This window comes from Empidonax traillii, unplaced genomic scaffold (assembly GCF_003031625.1).
Source record: "Empidonax traillii isolate 1590-97213 ecotype Southwest subspecies unplaced genomic scaffold, ASM303162v1 scaffold1072:size191264, whole genome shotgun sequence".
NCBI lineage: Eukaryota > Metazoa > Chordata > Aves > Passeriformes > Tyrannidae > Empidonax > Empidonax traillii.
Window position 1 is genome coordinate 114,992 of NW_020956265.1, and position 24,069 is coordinate 139,060.

General features: G+C 39.9%; 1 protein-coding gene across 1 annotated transcript; it reads left to right on the forward strand.

Annotated features, from left to right (window-relative positions):
• The first annotated feature begins 7,742 nt into the window (after positions 1-7,742).
• SLC40A1 (solute carrier family 40 member 1) lies at positions 7,743-23,208 on the forward strand. Its single transcript, XM_027904655.1, has 8 exons — positions 7,743-7,960; positions 8,151-8,218; positions 12,405-12,564; positions 13,395-13,510; positions 13,840-13,966; positions 17,036-17,278; positions 18,058-18,717; positions 19,833-23,208. Exons 1-8 carry the CDS (start codon positions 7,921-7,923, stop codon positions 20,150-20,152), a joined length of 1,734 nt encoding a protein of 577 aa, XP_027760456.1. The 5' UTR covers positions 7,743-7,920; the 3' UTR covers positions 20,153-23,208.
• Positions 23,209-24,069: the final 861 nt, after the last annotated feature.

Consider the following 24,069-nt stretch of genomic DNA (forward strand, 5'->3'; position numbering starts at 1 on the left):
CCTCCCTCAGCCCCAGTTGAGGTCAGAAAAAAAAAAAAATCAATGTACTACATTAAGAGACAATTTGAAATCCATTTATCTTGCCATTGTTTTATTTTTCTATGTGTGAACCCACGCAGGGGAGTTTAAGAATGCAGCTGATATACAGTGTACTGGCACCAGTATTTGCAGTACCAGTAATATACAGACATTGTTAGATTTTTTTCCTGCTCATAGTTGCTTCAAGTTGTTTAAAAATATTTTCTCTTTTTCCTGACACTGCTATGTCAGGAAAGGATTCTTAATACCTCACATTTGACTCACATGCCAGGCTTCATATGACCAGGGCCCCGTGATGTTGCTAATTTTCCATATCGGTTCCCTTAATTTATTAATGTTTGATCTCCTGATGTGCAACATCTTAGAGATGCGATTGTGTTTATTATATTAACTTAACCTTGATTTTAAATTGAATTGACTCATGAGCAATTCTTCTGTAACATTTAGGTATGTAGAACCCTTCCCCAAATTCAAATCAACATTGTCTTCTCAAACAAACAGGATGAGTTTTTTGCCATTTCTTCTTCATATGCACTGACTCTGCTCAGTGGATCTTTAGTGGGATCTGTTTTCTCTTGTTCTATTGCACATCCAAGGAGAATTTGGCTACACCTTCTGTGTATCCTCTGACAGTATTAAGATGTGTCCTGAGCCTTCTCTAGTGTGGACAGGCCCTGCTCCTTCAGCCTCTCCTCTTACATCGTGTGCTCCAGCTCCCTGACCGTTGTGGTGACCCTGTGCTAAACTCACTCCAGTATTTCAGTGTCCTTCTTGTCCAGAGGAATGGTCACAGTCTCATGGGTGCCAAATGAGGGAAAGAATCAATTCCCTGGACCTCCCAACAATGCTCTTGTTAAAACAGCTCAGGGTTCACTTGCCTTCTTTGCTGCAAGGACACACTGCTTCATGTTGAACTGATCTACGCTCAACTTCTTGTCCGCCAGGCCTCCCTGATCCACTTCTTGTTTCTAAAATTTTCGAAGGGCATTTATATTTCCCTAATTAATTAGATGTATCACAATTTAGGCCATTGAGCATGGTTGTTCCATGAAAAATTGTACTTTAGCCAACTGTCTGGGTTAGGATAACAGATCATTTCATCTATTTGGGAGTGCTAGCCATAATAATAGGGTGGAGAAGTATTAGATATCAACAAGTTATCAGTCATATTTGTGTTTTCTCCTTTGCCGATATAAGGTACTGAGGAGATCTGTGTTTAAGATATTGGGGGGGGGAAAAAAAGAGCTCTGTAAAAAAAAACCTGTAAGCCATGTTTGCAGCTCTGATAGAGCAGGGCTTGCACAGAGCTGAAACTGAGGGCTGAGAGCACCACTGTGGCCAAAGGCTCTGAAAAACTTCAAGAAGGCAGGGGAGTTTATGTGTTGTCCCTGAGCACATCACATAAATATACTGGTGCCAACAGATTCCACGAACCATTTTGGACGCTGGAGAGATCTCCCCAGCAGCATCTCTGTAATACGACTCAGGCCAACATGTGACATTAATGGAACAGAGAGAGTGCTTGCTTCCTGTGGTATCACCTTAACTTTCACTTCAGATAAGTTAGAAAATTAACAAAATTATTAATATGAATGTTCTTATTATAGCCTTTATATGAGAAATTTCAGAGCAAACTTAAATTTTCAAGTTTGGTTTTGGTTTTTTTTTAATTTTTAAATTGCTTATTAATGCTTGCTAACTTTTAAGCAAATAGCCTGAAGATGGACAGAGCTTTCTGTGGGAACAGGTTTACCTGGCTGAAACAACAGTTGATGTTTACTGTGTTAGTGAAATCATATAGCATTCATTATAAGAAGGCATCTGATTGAGTCTGATGGCTAAACTACTCTTTGAAAGCTAAGGCCAGAATTTATGATAATTGAAAGCTAAGTAACTGTACAATGATGGCTAATTACTAGATTGTTATGTTGTTGTTATTACTATGAATAATCAATACAGTGCTAACACCGAAGGATTATATTAATGATATTGCAGAAGTAGAAAAGATGGCTTATTAATTCTTAATAAGATATGGCAGCCTAGTTAATCACTGTCTAACATCTAATACAGTCAGATGGTAGTGTGAGCTTTTTCTTGTACTCATAACTGTGTGTAAGAATCGTCTCTGCAGGTTTTGCTGAAGATGTATTTGGGTAAGTGTCCTGCCCAGCACAGAGCCCTGCTGTCTGTGGGTGCAGGGCTCCACCTGCAAGATTGACGACTACAAAACTGATGGCTGTTGAGGTGGATGTTGTTTCTGTAACTGCAGAACAGTTCCAATTAATGATTTTGTCTGCTGACATATACTTACTTCATCATCTAATTCTAAGTACTTCCTATACTTCATGCTTTGCCTTCCAAAAAATTACTTTCAAGTTGTGGCTAATTTGAACATAAGTGTATATTGGTCTACAAAGACAAACATGTTTTTATGAAGACTGTTCTGGGAGACACCCAGAAACAGAAAATTGATAGTGCAGCTGAAGTTCTTCCTTTCTTCTGCTGTGGGATCACTGATAGTACAGATTGTTGGGTTCAAACTAAGGGCAGGTCAAAAGAAACTTTTATTCCCTGGTCCACTTGTATTCAAAAGAGTTTTTCAACATTATCTTATATCTAGTAATTTTTTTTTATTATTATTTCATTGAAATCAATGGAAACTAAACATGTGCCTGAAGTTAAAAATATGGGTTTAAGTATTTTCTTGGCATAGAATCAGAATAAAAATGTTGCAGAAAGGTGAACAGGGATGTCAAAATCTGTCTTAGAGAGGTCAGCCATAATCTCTGACAGAAGTTGTTCAAGAGAGGAATGCATTCTACTTATAACAGGGTTTCTTCGTTAAGGGATACAAATACCATGTGACTTGCTTTCACATTTGATTTAATTGTATGTACCAAAATTCCTGAACAATGAATTAAGGAATAAAGGCAAAATTCATAGGTATTAGATGGCTATGGGGAAAATGACAAATCCCAGTGCTTTTTTACTGTTTACTAAAATACACACGGGAAACAAAATACTGTTTATTAAGCACTGTTGTTTTCTTTAGTAGCAGAACAATGACACCCTGTAGAAGTCAAACTGCAGTAAGTTCTAATGAAGAAAACAAACCAAATGAGCTCAAATTGCAGATAGGCTGTTATCTGGCCCTCCAGACTCATTTCAGCCTCTTCCTCAATACAGTGTTCCAGTTCAAGTAAATAATTCCCCCACCTTGAGAATAAAAGTGCCATGTGATACAGGGAGTTTGCAGAAATGTTACTCCTGACATCTGGGTGCAAAACATCCACTTATCCCTAAGAAGATGTGGTGTCTTCTTTTAATTACTTTTTTCTCATTTAGTACAGGATGTTTTCCTTATTTGTCTTTAGGGTACAGTGTTTTCTTATGACTGAGGAAGATTGGACAAAAGTATTCCCTTTTTGCATCAAGTTGTCACACAAAACACATGATTTTAAGCAGTTGCTCACTAGTTAGGCTGTTGCTCATCATTTACAAACATCTTAGCTTGAGCATGTGATCACAGAGCTGGGTCAGCCCCCTGAGCTGGAGTTGTGTGTAAGCTAGGTAATTTTCCCCTCTCCAAAGAAACCTCTCAGTTCTGGATTTGCTAGAGCTTCTGGGTGGTTTTCTCACAAGTTTGTCACAGGAGTCTGGCTCTGGTCCTGAAAATGACTGTTTCAGGTTAAAATGACTGTGGTCTGTCATCTAGCCCTGAGAGACACGAGCTGTTGCTTTGAAGTCTGAGCAAAACAAATCCAATAGGAGCATTACACTGTGGATCTTCGAGCAAGTGGGATGGAGCAGACATTTGCTTAATGACCATTAGTAGATAGAGATATTCAAATTACTAACATGTAAGTGAAATGAACAGTTTCGGAATAAAAGGCATCTCTTTTGAAAGGAAGTAGGAATCCAGAAAAACCCGGGAGACCTTTCTCCACCTCATCTCTGCCTGTTTCTCTCTGCAAGAGCATTGCAACCTCTGAATGTCATCTGATACGGGGATGGTAGTTCTGAGAGTTGAATGTGTGGGGTTATGAGCAACAGAGCCACAGCTTTCTGTGCCTAAGTCATGGCAGGGGTCAGTGCAGCAAAGGCTTTTGTGCTTCACCCTTCAAAAGGCACAGATTATATATTTCCTTTCCAATTTTGCTAGGCCTTGAGTGAGCTACATGAGTAAAAAACCACTTTGCACACCAAGAGGTGCCTCTTAATGAAGAGTGGTAACATCATGATAATTAAACTTCATGAAACCTCTCAGCTGGGTGTAAGATCTGAGCGTGCATGAGGTCTCACTATGATTCACATCTCTTTACTTAAACCATGATGACAGTTGTGGGTATTATTTTGTAAAATTGCTATTGCTCTACATTCAGTAGCTCTATTACAAGGACAGTGCTTAAAGAAGCTGCCACTGATGTGGGCAGTTGTTTAAAGCCAAAACATATCCTCTCTTACGTTTTAAGACATTTCTTTCCTGGAAGCATATCTTTGAATATGCTTCACATCGTAGTTATGCACTTACCAATAATTAAAACATTTTCAGTTGTTTACATCTTATAGTTGAATTGTTGCCCTTATTGCCAGACAAATTGAATATACTATAATTTTTTTTCGTTCTAGACAGCTGTCCCATTTTGTAAATATTTTGAAGAATGTCTCTGTTTTTTGAATGAAATTACTTTTTATATTTTAATCATAAACTTAACAATTCTCAAACCTAATTCAGTAGTTATATTTCTTCACCCAAATATCAACTAGAGAGACGACATTAGCAGTATATTTCTAAGAAAGCTTATGGAATTTATCCACTGAAAAATTTAGGCTAGAAAGACTGTAACATAAATATATGTGTTTTAAATTCCAATCCCACTTTTTGGTCTCCATTTCCACTCTGCCAGTGACCATTAGTCAGGTCTGGTCTCAAATCTGGAGCTGCTGTGCTGTCCCATTAGGTATAATATTGTTGCAAGACTGCTGAGTCGGGGCTATACCAGGTAAAACTGGTAACTCCTCTCGTACAGCTTCCAGCTATTTAACACCTCCCTAAATGCATCAGAAATCTTCAAGTGTCGTGGTGAAAGGACTCCGGTGAGCCAGTCAACCTGAAAAAAGAGCTGCATCTTAAAAAACATTCACAAGGGCTTCACAAAGCAAATCTAGTAACGTTTGGATTTAGCGGAGTATTAATAAGAATATTTGGGACTTTTTTTGCAGCAAGTTTTTTAGGTGTGAAAATCAAAGTGCTCAAGCTACTGTATTAGGTTTAACATCGGTATTGTAAAGAATGTTCTGTTATCCCCCTGTTTGACAGGGAAAGAGACCTGAGCTCAGACTTATTTTAATGAGCATGTGGGGAAAGATCATCAGCAAAGTGGTGGCAAATTCAGGAGAAAAACGATGGATTTTCCCTACCTGCCAACTCCCCTGCTTTAAGAAGGAGACAAAGATTTCATAAATCCAGAACAGCCTTTTAGCTGTATGTTTAGAACCTCTGGACATTCGGCAGAGAAATTGTTAGAAACGGGTATAATAAATATATATGGCTTTGGATATAAGAAACTATGGATGGTACCTACAGGTAGCAGGTACCCTGTCATGTGTGCAGTGACTCTGAGATGTGACAAGAAATCCCAGAGAGATGTGGCAACCACTGCTTTTTAAATTTCAAAGGATGGTAGCTATGTTTTCTTTGCCTTTTCTCATACCTTAAATATCACCAAATAAAAAATCATTAGCCAGTAGAAAAAATGACAGAGATGATGATTTCATCTACATAACCCAATGCGCATGTATAAAGTTCAGTGAGCATTCAATCAGAAATTATTATTTCAACTCTTAATTCATCCACATTTTGTTCTCTATTAATAAAAATAGGATCTAACCAGCAGTACTGTCCTGGGCAGTGTTCCTAGTGTTCGTGGGTTGACAGTGAATCTCTGTAGGATCCCGTGGTGCTGCTGTATTAGGTACGGTACCTGACAGACCAGATCAGACCCCCCATCCATCTAGTCCAGTAACCAAACCGTACCAGTGACCACAAGTGCCACCAGGGACAGGGGTGGAAAAGATGCAAGTCAAGTGTATTGGTCTGTGTGGACCAAGGCAGGCACCTGTCTCCCAGTGCTCCTCCAGACTCTGTGCTGCCTTACTGCTGACGTAAGAGTAACAATCTGGTGTTAGACCTGAGTACTTCAAGTGCATCTTGTGGATTACACTGCAACTGTCAGTAAAAGTGCAAGCACTGACACCAAAAAGACTTAAAACCAACTAAATATCAGTTGATTTTGATACACAGTCGTGTTTTTTTTTATTTAATATTGGCTAATAATATTAAAAATGGTATGTTTTAGGAAAAATAATTTTCTTTTTAGCCGCTAGGAAAGAAGAATACAGTTTAAGCAGTAAGGCTTTGTAAGACCAGCTGTCAAGAAAATTTCCTCTGCTTTTGATGTCAATCTGAGGAAAACCCTTCTGCATTTTTTAAGGAACATACCATAAGAAAAAACACTTAACTCACCTAGGATAACCAATCCCATTGAAACAGCAATTTTAGGCTTCCTATGTTTATATGAATTTTTATTTCTGATTTTTTTTCCCCCGAGGTCTATTTTGCATATCCTTTACGCAAAGGATAATCCTTGATTCATGCATAGAAAGTCATCTAATTGATGCAAGAAATACTTTGAACGAGATCACAGGATTGGCAACACCAGAATGGCTTATTGGTCTGTTGCGTCAGGCATTTGTTTCTGGGATGGCCTATATACTTGGGGGGGTGGGGGGGGGGAATCCCAAAACAAAACAGAAAAAGACCGAAAAACCAACTCCAAACAAAAGCAATTTTACCCATATAGGAGGCAACTTTTTGTATTACACAATGAAAAATCATGTGGCAGCCAAGAACAATCATTATGTTTCAACCGCACAAGAACAGATACTTCTTAAATATTTTTATAGTATCCTGGGGAGGGGAAAAAAAAAAGCTTATTGTACGTTTTGACTGGTTTTTAAGTTTCATAAAAATGCAGGTTTTGGTGGTGGTTTGTGCCAAGAATAGGTCACATAGTGTGCAAAAGAAGTATTTATGGTGGGAATTTATGGTCCCTGAGCCAGCATCAAAGGAGTGAATTCTGCACCATCTTCATTGGAACAGAAGGTTATTTCAGTTAAACAGCTTAAATGTTGGTACTTTGCTTAGTTGTTTTTTTTTTTTTTGTTGACAGCTCTGAAGTGGGGGCGATCACTGCCATTTGCAGGTGTTTCAGCCGCTGGCTGGTGATACTTGGCGCTTCCCTTACAACCCCAGCTTCTTGGCGCAGCTGCCAATTGAGGAATGTCACGGTGTTTGAAACGCAGTAAACAACACGGCAGCAGCCGAGAGCCCGGCCAGGGGCAGGGCTCAGGGGCCCGGCGCTCAGCAGAAGTGCTCTGGGCGCTGTGCCGCTGGCTGAGCGGCGCTGGTGGCCGCGGCTCTCCCGCCGCCGTCAGCGGGCCCGCAAAGCCCCTGCCGGCCCGTCGGTGCCCGCGGGGCGCCGCTCCCGCTCCCTCCTTCTCCCCGGGCACAGCGGCGGGGCCGGGGCCGCCCCCGGGAGGGGCCGGGCCGGGGCGGAGCCGCCGCCGCTACAAAGGGCGGTGCGCGGGGAGGGTCGAGCCCACAGCCTTCGCTCCTGCGCTCGGGCAGCCAAGAGCTCCGAGCCGGGCGTCGAGCGGCGCTCGGCCCCTCCGCGGCGGAGCGTCCCCGCCGCCCGCGCCGCATAAGGCCAAGGCTTTCCGACTTCAGCTACAGTGCTGGCTAAGTCGGGGAAGGCAACACGGAGAGAGCCGCGCGTCCCCCCTTGCTGTCGGCAGCGGGCAGCGGCGGAGCGGGCCGGCATGGCGCGGGCAGCGGAGCCGCAGGGCAGGCGGCGCGGCGGTCAGTGCGGCCCCTCGGGTCCCGGGAGCGGGGGGGGGGGTGCGGGCCGGGCCGTGTCCCCGGGGCGGCTCCGCTCCGAGCGCCCTGTCGGGTCCCCCACTCCACGGCAGCGAGGTGTGCCCGGTGCGTGCCGAAGTGCGGTGGATGTGCCCGCATCTCCTTTAGCATCTGTTTCTTGTTTCTCGTTTAGGATCTGTGGTTGCCTATTTTACGTCTGCAAAGTTTCTTCTTTATCTTGGGCACGCACTGTCCACTTGGGTAAGTAAAATATCGGCCTGGTAGGATTTTATTAACCTAGCTGTGAATTACTTGAGTACTTTCCAAAAAATCTTCACCTAGCACATCGTACAAAGACAGAAGTCCGATTACAACACCTCGCTGTTAAAAGTCTTCGTAATGTTTACATGATATGTAACAGTAGGTTACATGGTTGCAGTAGGTTCAGGTGTAGTGCAGTACTCACTTTCTGGAGAGTCTGGCTCTGCACCTTTTAATACTTTTAAATAACTACGGAACCAGTGAGACCCCTTACAGTGGAGCAGAGAGACAGTCCATTGCAGCGTGTATCTGAAGGACTTGTATATTTACTAATGGGAAATACCCAATATTTACAATGGACCCATTACTTCTCCTCCTTAGGAAACTTGATGGTACCATCAGGAGGTTTCCTCTTTTTCTTTAAAAACATTTGTCTTCTGAAATACTTTCCTTCTACACTTAAGTAACTCATTACACCAGCTTTTACTAAGTTGAAGGATATGAAAAAAAACATACCACCTTAAAATATGTACTGAAAATAGACAATCTGGTTCAATTCTATATAATAAGATTAAGAGTATTAAGTCTCCATATAATGGCTTAGTTACAAAAAAAGTGAAAAATTCTTCCCTAATATTCCTTGCTTTGTCTTTTAGTCCTGCTTTTGGGTTTTTTTGATGTGTGCATTGAGCAAATGGATGATCTACAGTAACAACACTGCCTGCCTGACTCTGGCAGCATCTTCCTTTCACTAACCTGAAAGGTCATATTGACGTTTCTGTTGGTGGAAGAAGACTTTGAGTGGTATCAAACGCATGTTTAAACAAGTACAGTATTTTGGCAGTTATTATTATTGAAGGAGCTGAGTGGTGATTTGTCTGCTTTGGTTCGCTGCTTTTTGGAGGTCAGGGTTGTTACCTGCAACAGTTTTTGTCAGCCATGCCCACTGACCCTGCTTGTTCCTCTCTGACCAGTGCTTCGAAGCTTGGCAGGAGGATTGCTCTCGGGGTGTGTGAGTAAAGGTGACAAAGCAGAGTTTGAGAAAAATGTTGCACACCATAACAAACATTAGACTGCAAGATATCTATTCAGCTGATTAGCAGTATTAACAGTGTACTCCTGGTAAGGTTCTGGTGGGTTTTGTGCTGAAAATCTTGACTCAAAACCCTTGGCCAAGCCTGCTGAAACAACCTGCTGAAATAACAGAAATACATCTTATTATGTATCTCCCAAGCTTTACTGTTCCTGTACTCTGGAGGTTTTTGGTACTAGGAACAATAAACAAATACCTAAACTCCAGAACTCCAAGTAATAGATCATCTCTGTTCTAGAATGGCTCTGCCCACAATTCAAAACCTGAAAGAAATGGAGTTTTAATGTGAGTGAGCTAATCAGGTTTCTGTGTTACTATGCCATTCCCATATAAAAAAAAAAAAAAAGCTGTAAATGATTAAACATGTCACATCTCAACAAATGTTCAGACTTGAGCAAAGTCTAGACTCCGTCAGGCCCTGGCTGAGTAAAGCATTTGAACCGTGCTTGGCCTCAGGGATGTGCTCTGCTGAGCTGGAGTCTCAGACCTTGTTGTGTTTAATCCACTGCTGTCAATCCCTCGGCAGTAAAGAGGGAACAGGATGGAACTGGGTTTACCTCGTTGCTGCCAGGCCTAATGCTTCCCAGGAGCTCAGCTGGTTGCAATTTCCCAGCCTTATCTGTGCCCCTCAGACCTCAGGAGGCCTGTCAGTAGGTAGTAGCCTGGCTCCTGATTAACTTGTTGGCTTCAGTTCTGGAATGGGATTGTATACATTCAGTTTGAGGTGATTATAAGGGTAATTATAATTCAAGAAGAGGAAGAACTGTCTTTAAAAGGGTAGTGAGGCTAAACAGCCCTAGCTATTTAGAAGTTTTGAAATGCTCACATTTTGAAGTGGGATTAAGTATATATAATCAAGGATTTACCTGATTCCGAGGACAATATTTGCTGTTTAAGTTTCAGTTAGAGCCTAGTTTGAAATTATGTACCTGCTTCAAGCCTCTGTAATTCACTAATGTTGTTCTTTTATGACACTCACTGATCACTGCTTGCTCTTTATGGCTTTTAATTCTTGAAAGAAACTCGTGCTTCCAGGCTGGAACAGCTTTGGTTACCCCAGGGATGATCTCTGTGGATTGGCTTGATTAAAATACTCTGTGTAAATGCATTGGATAAGGTTGAGCAATGTTTAAATGAACTGTACATAAAAATCCTGATTTCACTGGAGTCAAAGTAACCTTCCCATGAGTTTCAACTGAGATTCAATTTATCACTCTGACAGTAGTGGCTGGTACTGACTTTCACATGCTTAGATTTTTTTTTTTTTTAAATGCCTTTTTCACCTTCTCAGAATTAGGTAGCTGAAACATCTCTGTGTGAAGAAAAACCTAAACTTTTGTTGTGCAATGTTCTTGTGAAAATACATTTTTGGCTCACTTTTCTAGCTTAATAAATAGTTATGCAGGCTAATCAAAACTTATTTTGTCCACCTGCATATATTTTAAGTGAAATTCTATAAAGTACCACCTCAGGTTAGATTAAGTGAATGATATCCCTGTGTATTCATTGCTGGGATATTTTCTATATATTTCTACTAACTAACCATGGAATATAAGTGGAACTTTTTACTGATGATTTTAGGTGTATCTTGACTGAAAAATGGTTTATTATATGTGTGAGGGGGCGTAAGAGATGATCGTGTCTATAGTAACATTTTTCATTGAATTTAGTTAAAAATGTACAAAATACCCAGTTTTTCTTTGAACAGATGAAATTTTTCTTTCCAGCTGATTGCAGTATAATATTTTTTCTACCAATGGTTAAGGAAACAAATATAAAGGTTTACACATTTACAGAGTTTACAGAAACCTACTTCAGGGAGCTTGAATAATATTAAAAGACTTTTTGTGTCTGTACTATATTGAAGACTTTAATCAAAGTGCCGTTATTTTGACTCTCCAAATAGCATGGTTTTTATTTATGTCTTGATTGCTGTGGTACGTGATAAGTTAGATTTGGCAGGCTTTGCTTTTCAAAAGTACTTTTGTTTTACACCTCCCCCGGCCCTTCAGAATATTTGAGCTCCTTAGAAATTTGTACTATTTGCTGTATCACCTATCAATTGTTTATTTAAGATAAGGCAGCAGAAGAAAACAGTTTTGTGTTTGGTTTGTAAAAGGCTAATGTTAAGGGGACCCTTATTAAAACAACCTGTGTGCCCTAGAATAGTATGAATGATTTCTATTCATCTGCTCTGTTAGTGATTGCATAAAGCATTTTCTGTTGTTCATTTCTTGCAATATATTAAAAATAAAGTGAGATGTGACTCCCATCATGTGACAGCAGAAGAACCCCGTGTATTCATAAGCAAACGTGAAAATGTTTTGAATAGTCTGGAAATTACTTCACTTGAACATGTCTGGCAATTTAGGCTCCCTTTTTGTATTTGTACCAAGTGATATCAGAGCATGAAAATGCATTCTAAGCACTAGGTTAAAGTAGCAGTAAGTTAAAGAGGCTGAACTAGCAATGAGTTTACAGTATAGGTTAAATGAGCTCTGTTCTACCTCTGAGTAATATGCCAATGCTTAACATGAAAAACCTGAAGTTCATTGACTTAGGAAACTTCAGTTAACATTTGTCCATGTCTGTCCTGAATTGTATGATGACTTGGTTTCACTTGACTCACTCTTAAGTTTTAAAGCAGCACTTAAGCTTTGATCATCTAAGGGCAAACTGTTGTCTCAAGGTTATTTAAGTAATATCAGTAATCAGTAAATCTGTTATTAATATATGATCTGTGCTGGAAAATTTGTGTAAGCTTTATGAGGCTTGTTGGATGTGGCTGGTAATAGACGTGGTCCTGTAATACTATAATAGAAAATATCTGGGATTTTTGGATGTGGCGTTACAAGCTGTAATGAGTCACTTGATTAGGACAGATGATCTCAGTGATACTGGGATAAAATCAATGGTGACAGGATACAATAATAAAAAAAACCCCAAAACAAAAACAACCACCCCCACCCCACCCTTGCAGACATAACAAGCCTTTATTTTAGTGCAGACTTTTTACCAGGGCATTAGCAAAACAGTGAACCTGTGTGCTTGCAGAGTGCAAACAGTAACGCTGCCAATGTGTGTTCTCTGCAGGGGGATCGCATGTGGCACTTTGCTGTGTCCGTGTTCCTGGTCGAGCTGTATGGGAACAGCTTGCTCCTGACTGCGGTCTATGGACTGGTTGTGGCGGGATCTGTTCTTCTCCTGGGAGCCCTTATTGGAGACTGGGTGGACAAGAACTCCAGGCTCAAAGGTTAGATGTCTAGAGGAGGTTATTTACTTAAGGATGGATCAAATTAATGTTAAAGATAAAGCTGATTGGGTTAATTCCTCAAGTCGCAAACGAGAATGGTGTTTGCTGATTTCTTTACAAGAAGGGTGGAGTGGAGTTTCAGAGTGGTGATGGTTACACAAAGCTGCTGTCTAAGATAGGAGGAAAACAGTTTTCTAAGTGGTGATTATTACTCAGGCTAAACCCGTGTGATATGGAGAGGTGCACCGAAATGCAGAAGATTAAACCCACTACTTTTACAGACCAAGCTCTTAGCAGTCTAACACTGACATACACTTGTATTATTTGTTGTCTTCTCTCAGGATACAAACACCTTTCACTTCAGTGTAAACACACTCTGCATTTGCATTATATGTATTTTAAATAGGTATGTTCTAGCCTGTTATATAAAAAAAATGGCATCAAGTTCTTCACATGAATTTTTACTTTCCAAAAGTTTACAAAGTAGTGTCCCATCTATGGTAGGTTGCAGATCAGTTTTAGAGGTTTGATCTAGACTTTTACTACTGGAATGATAGTCTCAGCATTTAAACAGACCTTGTCTAAGAAAAGACCTACTTGGACTGTGAATCAAGAGCTGCAAAGTCACATCAGACATTAATTTGTTTCTCTAAGACAATGGAAGATTAAAATGCAATATGAATTAGACTTGTTGCTTATATTTTGGAGTAGACTAGAAAAATAAAATTATTTAAGGGAACTGTGCATGTTCCTGAATTATGTCCTCCCTAAGGTTATAGTTAGCTCATTCTTATTTCATAACTATTGTTTTTTGTTTTGATTTAAAACAGTGGCCCAGACATCCTTGATCGTACAGAATGCATCTGTCATCCTGTGTGGTATTATCCTGATGATTATCTTCTTGTTTAAGACACAGCTCTTGACATTATACCACGGATGGCTTCTTGTGAGTGCTTGAACCTGCTAATAAGAAATTAATTTACAAAGAAATTTTGGGGAGTGTGGGAGATGGATGGATGGATTTTTATTTTTTTTTTCTCTAGTCTGTTTAGACATTCCTGGGAGCTAAAACTGGCAAATGAAATTAAGCTTGTTGGGTAAACAGAGATGATTGTTTTGTGCCAGGAATTGTAAAGTGGGCTTGATCTTGTTCTATGTGAATAATAATGCTAAAATGTGTGGATTCAAATATAAAAGCCTTATCTGCTTGTGCAGGAGGTGGAGATTTCTCTTCATGAATTTTCTCATGTTGTAACTCTTTCCCCCCCTCTCTAGACGATGTGCTATATCCTGGTTATCACAATAGCAAATATTGCCAATTTGGCCAGCACTGCCACAGCAATCACAATTCAGAGGGACTGGATTGTTGTGGTTGCAGGGGAAGACAGAAGCAAACTGGCAGGTGAAATATGTTGCCTTTTCAATACTTTACATGTCTTACTTTTCAAGCTTGGGTTGTTTGTTTTTTTTAGACTAGAGTTTTACAGATAGTAGTACATCTTTGAATTCCAGATATTGTGATAAAACATCAAGTAAAGGGGCAGCTTTTATTTTGCTCTTCCTTGCTCTGAGATCAGAAATTACTGTTGTGATTACAATTCACTTAGGCATCCCTAAACTTGTTTTGCCCTCCTTTTAGACCTGCTACAGATCTGTCAGGAAAACTAGTCTTGCTGAACAAGCCAAGTGTTGCAATACTTTATTTTTAGGTCCCTGGAATGAAACAGAAAACCCTTGCATAACCGGGCTCCTCTCATAGGGATCAAAGAGGTGCATGAGAATGAAGTCCAAAACAGTTAAGTAGGTGGGTCAGGATATTGCCAGTAGGTAACACAGTGCATGCAGACACACTGGAAATCTTGCATGTCTCTAGCATTAGATGTCTAACTCAGAGATGTGAATACTTCTTCAGTTGTCAAAGGGAAGTAGAGCTTCCAATTCCATCTGATACTTCTGATCTTTGACCACAGACTTAATCATCTTTTTTTGCCTAGAAAATATTTTTGCTTTCCCCCACCCTTTCTTGCACAGTAGCACTGGTATTGTTAGGAGAAAGAATGAGTTCCCATTGGTAGTTATGACACTACTTGGATGTTAAGAGTTTGGGAACCTCCCCAAGAATGCACTGAACCTGACTCTCCTTTGCTGGGGGTACCTTTGGCCACAAGGCACATCACACCAAGGGGTGTGTGATGGATCTTGGGCTCTGCTGCTCCTCTGACTGTAACAGTGTGGGAAGCAGCACTTTTGCAGTGAATTTGATCAGACTATATGGGCTCTGAATCAAGTCCATGAGGGGACTTAAGCCTTCTCAGATAAAGGAACTGATACTGAACTGCAAACAAGGAACAGAGCAGCTTAACATTACCAAGACATTTATAGCTTACGAACTCTGCAACTAAAGTTAGTCTGACACAGTTGAAATACCTCCAGGCCTAGATAGCATTTCAGCTTCTGGACTCAGATTTTTGTATGAAGCTGCTTAAATTGCCCATAAAGTTCAGAGTCCTTTCAGGGATTTAAATCCTGCATTCCAGATTTTTACTTTATGTTTGTCTTCAGTTAAGGAATATTACTTACCCATCTTATCCAGGAAAGACTCATTCTTAGATGTATGGAAAGTGCCATACCTTAATTTTCCAGGTTACAAATTTCCTCCTGTAGTCTTTTATTCTGACCTTGCTGTCCCTTTCTAGGTCATGCCTTTTATAGAGCACCAGTACAGGTGAACTCCCTTCATGCATGTGAATCACAGGTAGAAAAATAGCAGCTGTCTGTAAGAGTCTTAGTTTTAATAGTTCTCGTTAACCTTTCTTCCTGTGTCAGATCTTACTGAGCAAATCATCTCCCCTGTGCCTGTCCTGCATACCACACCTGAGATAAGGTACAGACCACACCTGCAGAGAACTGCCTGGGAGGCAGTCCTGCCTCTTCACTGCTTCATGATCTCGGGCACAACTGTATATTTTGTACTGAAAAATCAGGCAAGAGGTTACTCTAAATTCTCATTCAAAAAGAACCACTGAATTAAGCACCTTAGTTCAACAGATTTTTCTAAAAGATCCCTTCCAGGCTGAATAGGGTTGTTTTGCATTTAATCATGATTTAACTTGGAGACTGTTGAAATTCTCTGACTTAGAATAATGAAGTGCCAGCATTGACTTTGCCACAAATACTGTTGTCACGTCTGCTCTGTTACCTTTCCTCAAAGAGGAGCCTAAGTTATGCAAGTTAGTGGATTAGGGAAGTAAAAAATTCCTTTGGCTTTCCTTCTTCATTGCCACTGATTAGTTTTCCTATTCGCTCTTACTTTGTACCTTTCCTGAGTGGAAATATTAGCCTTCCTCAAATACTCAAAAAAACCCAAAAACTCAGTTCTTGGAATTTCTAAAGCAAAGTCTTATGCAATATCTAACTTAATTATTTGATGGAGGGTTAACTAGATTAACACTGAATTGCCTTAGAAATCTAAATAGAATAACATAAATGTTTCTTTGAATGGCAAGGAATAATTCTCTATGGGTCCAGTAGAGCAGCTTCATACTGGTGTACAGTTTCCCTTGCGCTTCAAAAGCTTTAATTTCATAGTAGGACTCTAAAATGGGGCTTGAGATGTATTTCTAAGCAGCCTGAAGTCCTGATGTGTGAAACCATTCAGTGTCTAGCAACTTCTACGAGTGCAACAATGGCACTACTAATTGGGAACTCAGAGGAGCCTGGAGGGTTTAATGAAAATAAAGTGACTAAGACTGAGGAGGGTGAGACATCCCCTACCAGCAAATGGAAGATGCATTTGTTCTAAGAATGCCCTCCTTGTTTTGACTGTAAACATCAAAGTGCGGAACAGAAAGGAGTGAGGACTTTGCTCGGTAAGATCTGAGAATGCCTACGAGTGCCATCAACCGGTGTGACTCAACAAGGAAAGGTAAAGCCATTTCAAAGGTCTGCTGCTATCATGGTGGTACTGATGTCACCAGCTGTTAGAACTAAGTGAAGGAGACTAAGAAATACGTGTTGCAGTATTGACAGATAGTTTCAGCAACTACCATCTTGACAAGGAAGAATTCCAGCTTATGAGATTCCTGGAATTGTGCATGCTAGGTTTGAGTGTTACAGAGATAGACCTAGGAGTCCACAATATCACTGTTGTGATAGGTAAAGGTGATCTGATCTCAGGGCTAGCAGTTTTACCTGCAGAATTACACTTTCACTGTAAACCCAGCATGCTAAACCTAGAAGACCTCATGCAGGCAAAACTGGCAGGAGTAGGGATTTGGCTTAGAAACACCTTGGCTGATGGCAGTAAACTTAATCACTGGAACACTCTGAAGGTGCCTCTGGTTACTCCTGTTGGAACCACTTACAGTCAGAGCAAGACTACTTAGCTTGATGTTTGTACATGTGCAATCCACTGTTATGTTACTGAATATTGTGTTCTGCAGTTATTTTATATCATCACAATTTCTGACAGATATGAATGCCACAATAAGAAGAATTGATCAGTTGACCAATATCTTGGCCCCCATGGCGGTTGGTCAGATAATGACGTTTGGCTCCCCGATGATTGGCTGTGGATTCATTTCTGGCTGGAACCTCATGTCCATGTGTGTGGAATATCTGCTGCTCTGGAAGGTTTATCAGAAAACCCCTACTCTGGCTCTCAAATCTGCCAAAGTAGAAGAATCAGAATTGAAGCAGCTGAATGTAACAAAAGGTACTGAAAACACAAAAGTAACTGTTAAAATTCACAGTGTATTAATTGCATCAGTCAAATGAAGTGTTGACTTCTCTACAGACACTGTTTTGAGGCTGGAGGGCTTTCTACTCAGAGCTTGGAGGTTTCAGGTTTTGGACATAGATACCAGAGCCTCTAATCTAAGTAGAATTTGTAGAATTTCTATCCATATTACTAACATAAATACTGCTATAGGTTTTTTGATTTTTTTTTTTTTTGTTTGTACTCAGTCAAAGTGCCTTTTTCCCATATTACAGTGAAAATGAAATTGTAGAAAAGCCTGTTTTGAGGGATTTTTTAAAATCAAACTTTGAAAACTTTTGCCTCTGGATAGACTTCAGCCTTAGTTCCTCTACCATGGCATGAGATATTGACAGGTGTTTAAATATGCCTTTCTGTCTGCAGTTAGTGCATTTAAGCATACAAAGCAATGTTAAAATGTCAACTAACACTGACATTTAAGAAATTATTTCTTTATGAGAATGGAGCATTCAGTCTCAAGTCTAGCAGTGCTTTCCCCTATCACAGTTCAATTAAATAAGCAGGAGTTTAAATTGATAGGGATAAATTTTAGTTGATCTTGCTCTACAGGTTGGATTTTAAGGACACTTTTAAAATTTTTTTAGGTAATTAGGAGAGCTTGGTTGTGGTGTTTAATTGATGCGCTTCTGCCAGAAGTGAGCGTACAATTGTCTGTTGGTTTACACTGTGCGCTTTCCAGGCAGGAGTGTACCTGACAGCTGCCTTTCTGTTTACAGAGGGTGACATGAAACCTGCTGAAGGTGTGCAGTTAATTGTTGAGAAAGATGTAACTGGCTTTGAGCCCCAACAGGAGAAGGAAGTCGGCTGCGCCGCCCGCATGGCTGAGCCCTTCATAACGTTCCGTGACGGATGGGTCGCGTACTACAACCAGCCGGTGTTCCTTGCGGGCATGGGCCTTGCCTTTCTGTACATGACTGTTCTGGGCTTTGATTGTATCACTACAGGCTATGCATACACTCAGGGTCTGAGTGGCTCCGTGCTCAGCCTCCTCATGGGCGCCTCGGCGGTCACTGGAATCATGGGAACAGTGGCTTTCACTTGGCTGCGTCGCAAGTGCGGCCTCATTCGCACAGGCCTCATTTCTGGAGTTGCTCAGTTTGCTTGTCTGATCCTCTGTGTCATCTCTGTATTTATGCCTGGAAGTCCTATGGATTTGACTGTTTCCCCATTCGCCGACATCAGTGCCAGGCTATTTGAAAATGAGCCATTACCTACTATAGCATCTCCAGAACCTGAAATGATTTTGGCAACTGGAATGCCCAACTTGTTAAACGGGTCTACTACTCCTGCTAACAGCGACCCAGAGATGAGTCCTGAGCCTGTGCCTTTAATCTCTGTTAGTCTCCTGTTTGCAGGAGTCATTGCTGCTAGAGTTGGTGAGTATTACATCTCTATTAAAATTTTGCTTATTAACTGGTTTTCATTTTTAAGATTGCAGTGTTTGTCAACTAAATACAAATTTTAATTTAGAATTTAGGCTATAGTTGAAGTGCGATATCACATTTCTAAGGCTAATTGATTATACTTCACATAAAAACGGAATAATCACCAGGGCAAAGAATCAAGTACTATTTCTTGTAGATTTTGTCACTAATGGGAAAAAGTTACCACATTTGGAGATGAATGTAACTGGTTTTTTGGAATGCTCATCTCAATGATATTCCGTCACAACCAAGGAACAGCTAGGAAGGGAACCAAGGAACAGCAAGGAACAACCATCACAACCATCTGGGAAGCAGAACTAAATGCATCTGCTGTCAAAACCTTCATACTTCGCAGTTTACTAAGTCGATTTACTAAATTGTCTAGTCTTGGAGTTTAGAATAGAAACTTTGGTTCAGACAGCTTAGTTTTTTGAGGAATCCCTGGTTGGCGTAGTGTTAGTATTTGCCAACAGCAGAGGCAGTCAAATGCCTCAATGAACAGGAACTGTCATCTGTAGAATCTTTGTACTTAATTTCTGCAGGTTTTGCTGAATTGAGGAGAAATAAAATACTTGATTCACATGTCTTAGGTTTGTTTGCACGATAAACTTTTAAACCTTGAATCATTAATGGACTAAACCAGTATGGAAGTTAGTGTCAACTGAGACCATTTTAAATGATGTATTCTGCATAATTTAAACAGGTTTAATTTTTTTGCAAACATCTTTTGCAAAACTCAGTGTTTGTAGCTGGCATGAATACACAGTAAATACACAGCTATTTAAACAAGGAAAAGATGAGCAAAACATTCATAGACATGTTGAAGCAAGATGTGACAGGCAAGTTAGTGTCAAGCTGTATGTATTGTTTCAGGAAATATTAGTAAAAGGAAAGTAAATTGCTCTTGACTGTGAGTGTGAAACCAATTCTAGTCATACAAGAGGATGTCTTGTCCTGTGCATTTTTGGCAGAAATAAGTGTTTGGAAGGATGAATTGTATTGTGCCAGTGATGAAAGCTTACCATGAGAATCCCAGTTGCATGGATAACTCTTTTTTCTCTCCATAGGCCTTTGGTCCTTTGATTTGAGTGTCACACAGTTACTCCAAGAAAATGTGGTAGAATCTGAAAGAGGCATCATAAACGGTGTCCAAAACTCCATGAATTATCTTCTTGATTTGCTGCACTTCATCATGGTCATCCTGGCCCCAAACCCTGAAGCTTTTGGTTTACTGGTGCTTATTTCTGTGTCTTTTGTTGCGATGGGCCACATAATGTACTTCAGATTTGCCCAAAAAACCCTGGGAAAACAACTGTTCGTTTGTCGCACTCCTGATCCCAAAACGGCCCCTGACAGTTCACCACCTGGTAATACATCTACTGTCTGAAAGGATCCACTTCACTTACTAACTTTGCTGCACAGATATCGTGGTTAAGCATGTATACTCCCTTTTTATGACCCTGTCTGAGGTGTTTCTCTAGAGTTGAATGCATAACTTGGCTGTCTGGGGAAGCTGTCCCGAGAGAGAAAATTCATATTACAGTGACTCTGTAAAAAAAGGCTTCACTTTTGGCAGAGGACAGCCCAGCTGGATCTTGACAGCTGTTGTATCAAAGGATCCCCAGCAGTCATGTGTCTAGTGTTTGATCTCAAAAATAATGTTCAAGGTCTGTTGCTGACCCTCACAGTGATACTGTTTGGAGGTTATAACTACTCAGTTTGCTCATGAATTCTGAACAGTTCGTGTGTTCTCTGAGTAAAATGAGGGGTTTTTTTTGTTGTTTTGTTTTTTTTTTAGTTACTTTATAATAACTTGTTATACAGTATTTGGGGGGGATTTTGGATTTTTTTTCCAGTATTCCCATACCATGAACAGTTCTGCTCTCCTGCCTTCTTGAAATTGGTATAAACATCCTTTATAAATGCTGGACATTGATGGTCCTTGTGGGTCCCTTCCAACTCAGAATATTCCGTGATCTTTCATGGATTCCTGAGATGGACTCTTAAGTTTTTGATGTTTTCCCAAAACCGTTATAGTATTTTATCTGTGTTGGTTTAACTTTATGGAAACACCTTTGCAGGTTTTTTTGCATGTTTCCTTACAAATTAGACAAGCGTTAGGTACAAGATATTGTATTACACTTTTGTTGCACTTCATAGAGTAAAACAGCCTCATTTAGCAGAAGCTATTGATGTAACATTACGGAGCATGGCTTTTGAATTGCAAATTGCAGGTTTGCTCAGGTTTGTAGCAGAAAGTGCTAAGGTCAGGAGTACTGGTACAGAAAGATAAATTCTAGTGCTAACTTAGTTTTTTTTGCCTCAGAGTACAAGCAGCTTTAATAAATTTTCCAATATATCAGGCTTTAATAGAGTTTCTGAAAGCAGTTGTATTTGAAAATACTTAATATTTTAGGCAAAAGAAGGTGGATTGCTTGCATTTATCCAGTGTGTATATGAGTTTTGACTTTGTTCTAAAATATCGCTAAACCAATGAGATGGTGGACTGTTGGCCCTCTAAAGCAACTTCAGAGCAATGAAAATGATACATCCCTCTGTTCAAGAAGTTCTTGCGTTTTTGCTTTTGTTTCTTTACCCTGCATGTGTGCTAACACAGTATTTCCATAGTCATTAGCCCTGTGTGCTCTCTTGTGGAAACTGCACTTTGCTTTCTCAGTAGAGTTGAACCAGGTGGTGTCCTGAGTTTTCCTATGGCGTGGCAGTCTGACTTCTAAACTTAAATATCGGTTAAATGTTTGTTTGCAAAATAAGTAGAATGCAAAAAAATAATGTCAGCAACTTGTGGAAAGTATCCTCTAACTTTTAAGGTTATTTTTTTCTACTTTAGGTACTGTGTTTCACGGTCATATGTGTTGCCAGACTTCAACCCTGGAATGTGTGTGAACTCCATTGAAATTAAAGGCGTTAGTTACACCAGGGCTGAATCTGGGCCATTCATCACAGTTTTTTTAACAATTTACATTCTCTATCAAACTAAATAGAATGTAAAGAACCTCTTGTGATCTTTGTCTCAGATACAGTGTTTTGTAAGGGGAGTGAAAGTGAATTAATGGGAATCTGGTGTACAACCAATGGACTTGTAGCCCACAGTTTTCAATACCTGGATGTAACAATTTTTCTCTAGTGGACCAAACCCAACAATTACTCTGTGTTGCTGAAAGTTTCTCAGGGATATTTTCACTAGGTTTATAAGTGTTTATACTTTGACCAAGCATTGGCAGGTTTTTTTTGATATAATAAAGTAAAGTATATAATTTTAGAGTAGGTTTAAAATTAGTGACTCAATCCTGAGTGTAACTTAAGGAAAAGGGAATTTTGCCATCAGCAGAATTTGTCAGAAGACAAAACAAGCTTATCTAGATTTGTAGAACAAATATGCCCAAAGGATAGCCTATAGGGTATGTGATAAGTACACCAATAAATAAAACACCTCTTATTTGCCAAATATGTTTTCTCATGTGTATCTGATTGAAATTGGGACCAGATTTTAATACTGCTAAATACAAATGAAAGTAGTCCAGATATCAGTGAATGTCTCTATATACTGCACTTTGATGAACATCAGAATGCCGCTGTATGTAATTGGACTCCCTGACCATCAGGGAAACAAAGCTGAAAATGCAGCTTTTTCTGGACTGTCTGCAGCCTACAGAACCCAGCGTGCCTAAAACTTCTTGCTGTAGCACTAAGCATCAAACATCCCAGAGAGGATGTATTCCTGAAGTTTAGAGAGCTCCAAAAGTGTAAAAAAGAGAGTTGGGAGCATGTAATGAACCCGCCAGTTCCCAAAATGTTTTATTTTGTTTTGTTGTTTGTTGTTTTTTTTTTCCCTCAAGGGCAATTTAGTCATACTTGAATTGAGTAGCAATTTGTTTCATAAATAGTTCCACTAGAGAGTGCAGTCAGGATCTCAAGCCAAAAACATAACAGTGATATTGAGAGGGGAGTGGACCTTTTGTATTTTGTGCACATGTTAGGATTCCTATCTGCAGATCACAGCTAGAAGGCAAGACAATCCTGCAGTTAAAAAGCGGATGCTAGCTTTAAGAGGAATAAGGAGGTCTGCATTGGAAATCTGGTATGTATTGGTCTGAGTTGGATGTCAGAAAATGTTTGCTGCTTGAGCACAGCCCATTTGTGTGCAAGTCTAAGATGTACACAGACACCTGTACTTGTTAGTGCTTTGAAGCAATGTGGAGCCTGAAGTCTTACTTTGCAGGACTTTCATAAAGTAAGCATTTTTGGCCTTGTATTTATTTATTTTTTTAAAAAAATGTGTCCAAATTGGATGAAAACTGCCCTTTAAAAATGTTGACATTAGAAATTAATCTTACCAGAATATTTTATTATACAACCTTATGCTGGACATAGTATTGATTTATGTATTGTTAAAGCTGATGAATAAATTTGCATAAAACCTTATTTGTCCTGTATTATTCGGTTTGGGGGGTGTTTGGTGTGCTCCATTTAGCATCAGTCCTGTGTGGTGAATGTTTTGAGTATCATGGGATGGAACAGCCATATGAAGCACAAACCAATAGCACTGAGGAAGCAGCAAATGTCAAATGTAGTCAAAACCTTCCAATGACCCTGTAACTCTTTGGTGAATTGCTCTTTATTTTTACCACAGTAAGACACAATGTTTGAAGGTGAAGTCGTGGTGTTGCAGCCTCAGCTCGAGTCCTGCATTGGGCATAGAGCAGTTTTGTGTCTTGGCCTGCAGAGCAACAGAAAGCAAATGATTTCACCTCCCCACTCATCTCTTTCCCGTACTGAATTTGAGGTTATGGCCTTCTGTAGCAGCAACCTGTAGGGGAGAATCCTAGGCCTAAGTGTAATACTTCTAACACTCAAGTACTTTTCAAAATTAAAACCAGAATATTTCATACAGGACTGCTTCTGGTTATGTTTAGTTAGGATATGTTTGCATGATGAATTAATCTTTAGAAGGATACTGTGTTAATACACTAGGATTTCTTGGAACTGATTCGTCCTTGAACTAGAGGTTTGCCTAAAAAAAATCCTTTATGGTTTGTCCCTGGTTGTGTTATTACCCTTTTTTCCTATGGGAATTAGAATTATTAGTAGTAATTGTTTGTTCCCATGTCAAAATTAAAATGTGGTGAGTTAAAGCTACAGGGTTCACTGCATTAGGGTAAGTGATTTATCTCTAAGAGTGTTAAAGTCAGATTACCAAATTTCATTTTTAGCAACATTTGCCCCTGTCACTGCCACTTACAAACTAAGACAAGTGTTAGAATATTGACTTTATTTTCAAGTTAC

Excerpts from the sequence above, each read along its gene's own strand:
- SLC40A1 (XM_027904655.1), top strand. The coding sequence starts at position 7,921 with ATGGCGCGGGCAGCGGAGCCGCAGGGCAGGCGGCGCGGCG. Across the intron at positions 7,961-8,150 it reads GCAGGGCAGGCGGCGCGGCG|GATCTGTGGTTGCCTATTTT; the intron begins GTCAGTGCGGCC and ends TTTCTCGTTTAG. Across the intron at positions 17,279-18,057 it reads GCAGCTGAATGTAACAAAAG|AGGGTGACATGAAACCTGCT; the intron begins GTACTGAAAACA and ends TTCTGTTTACAG.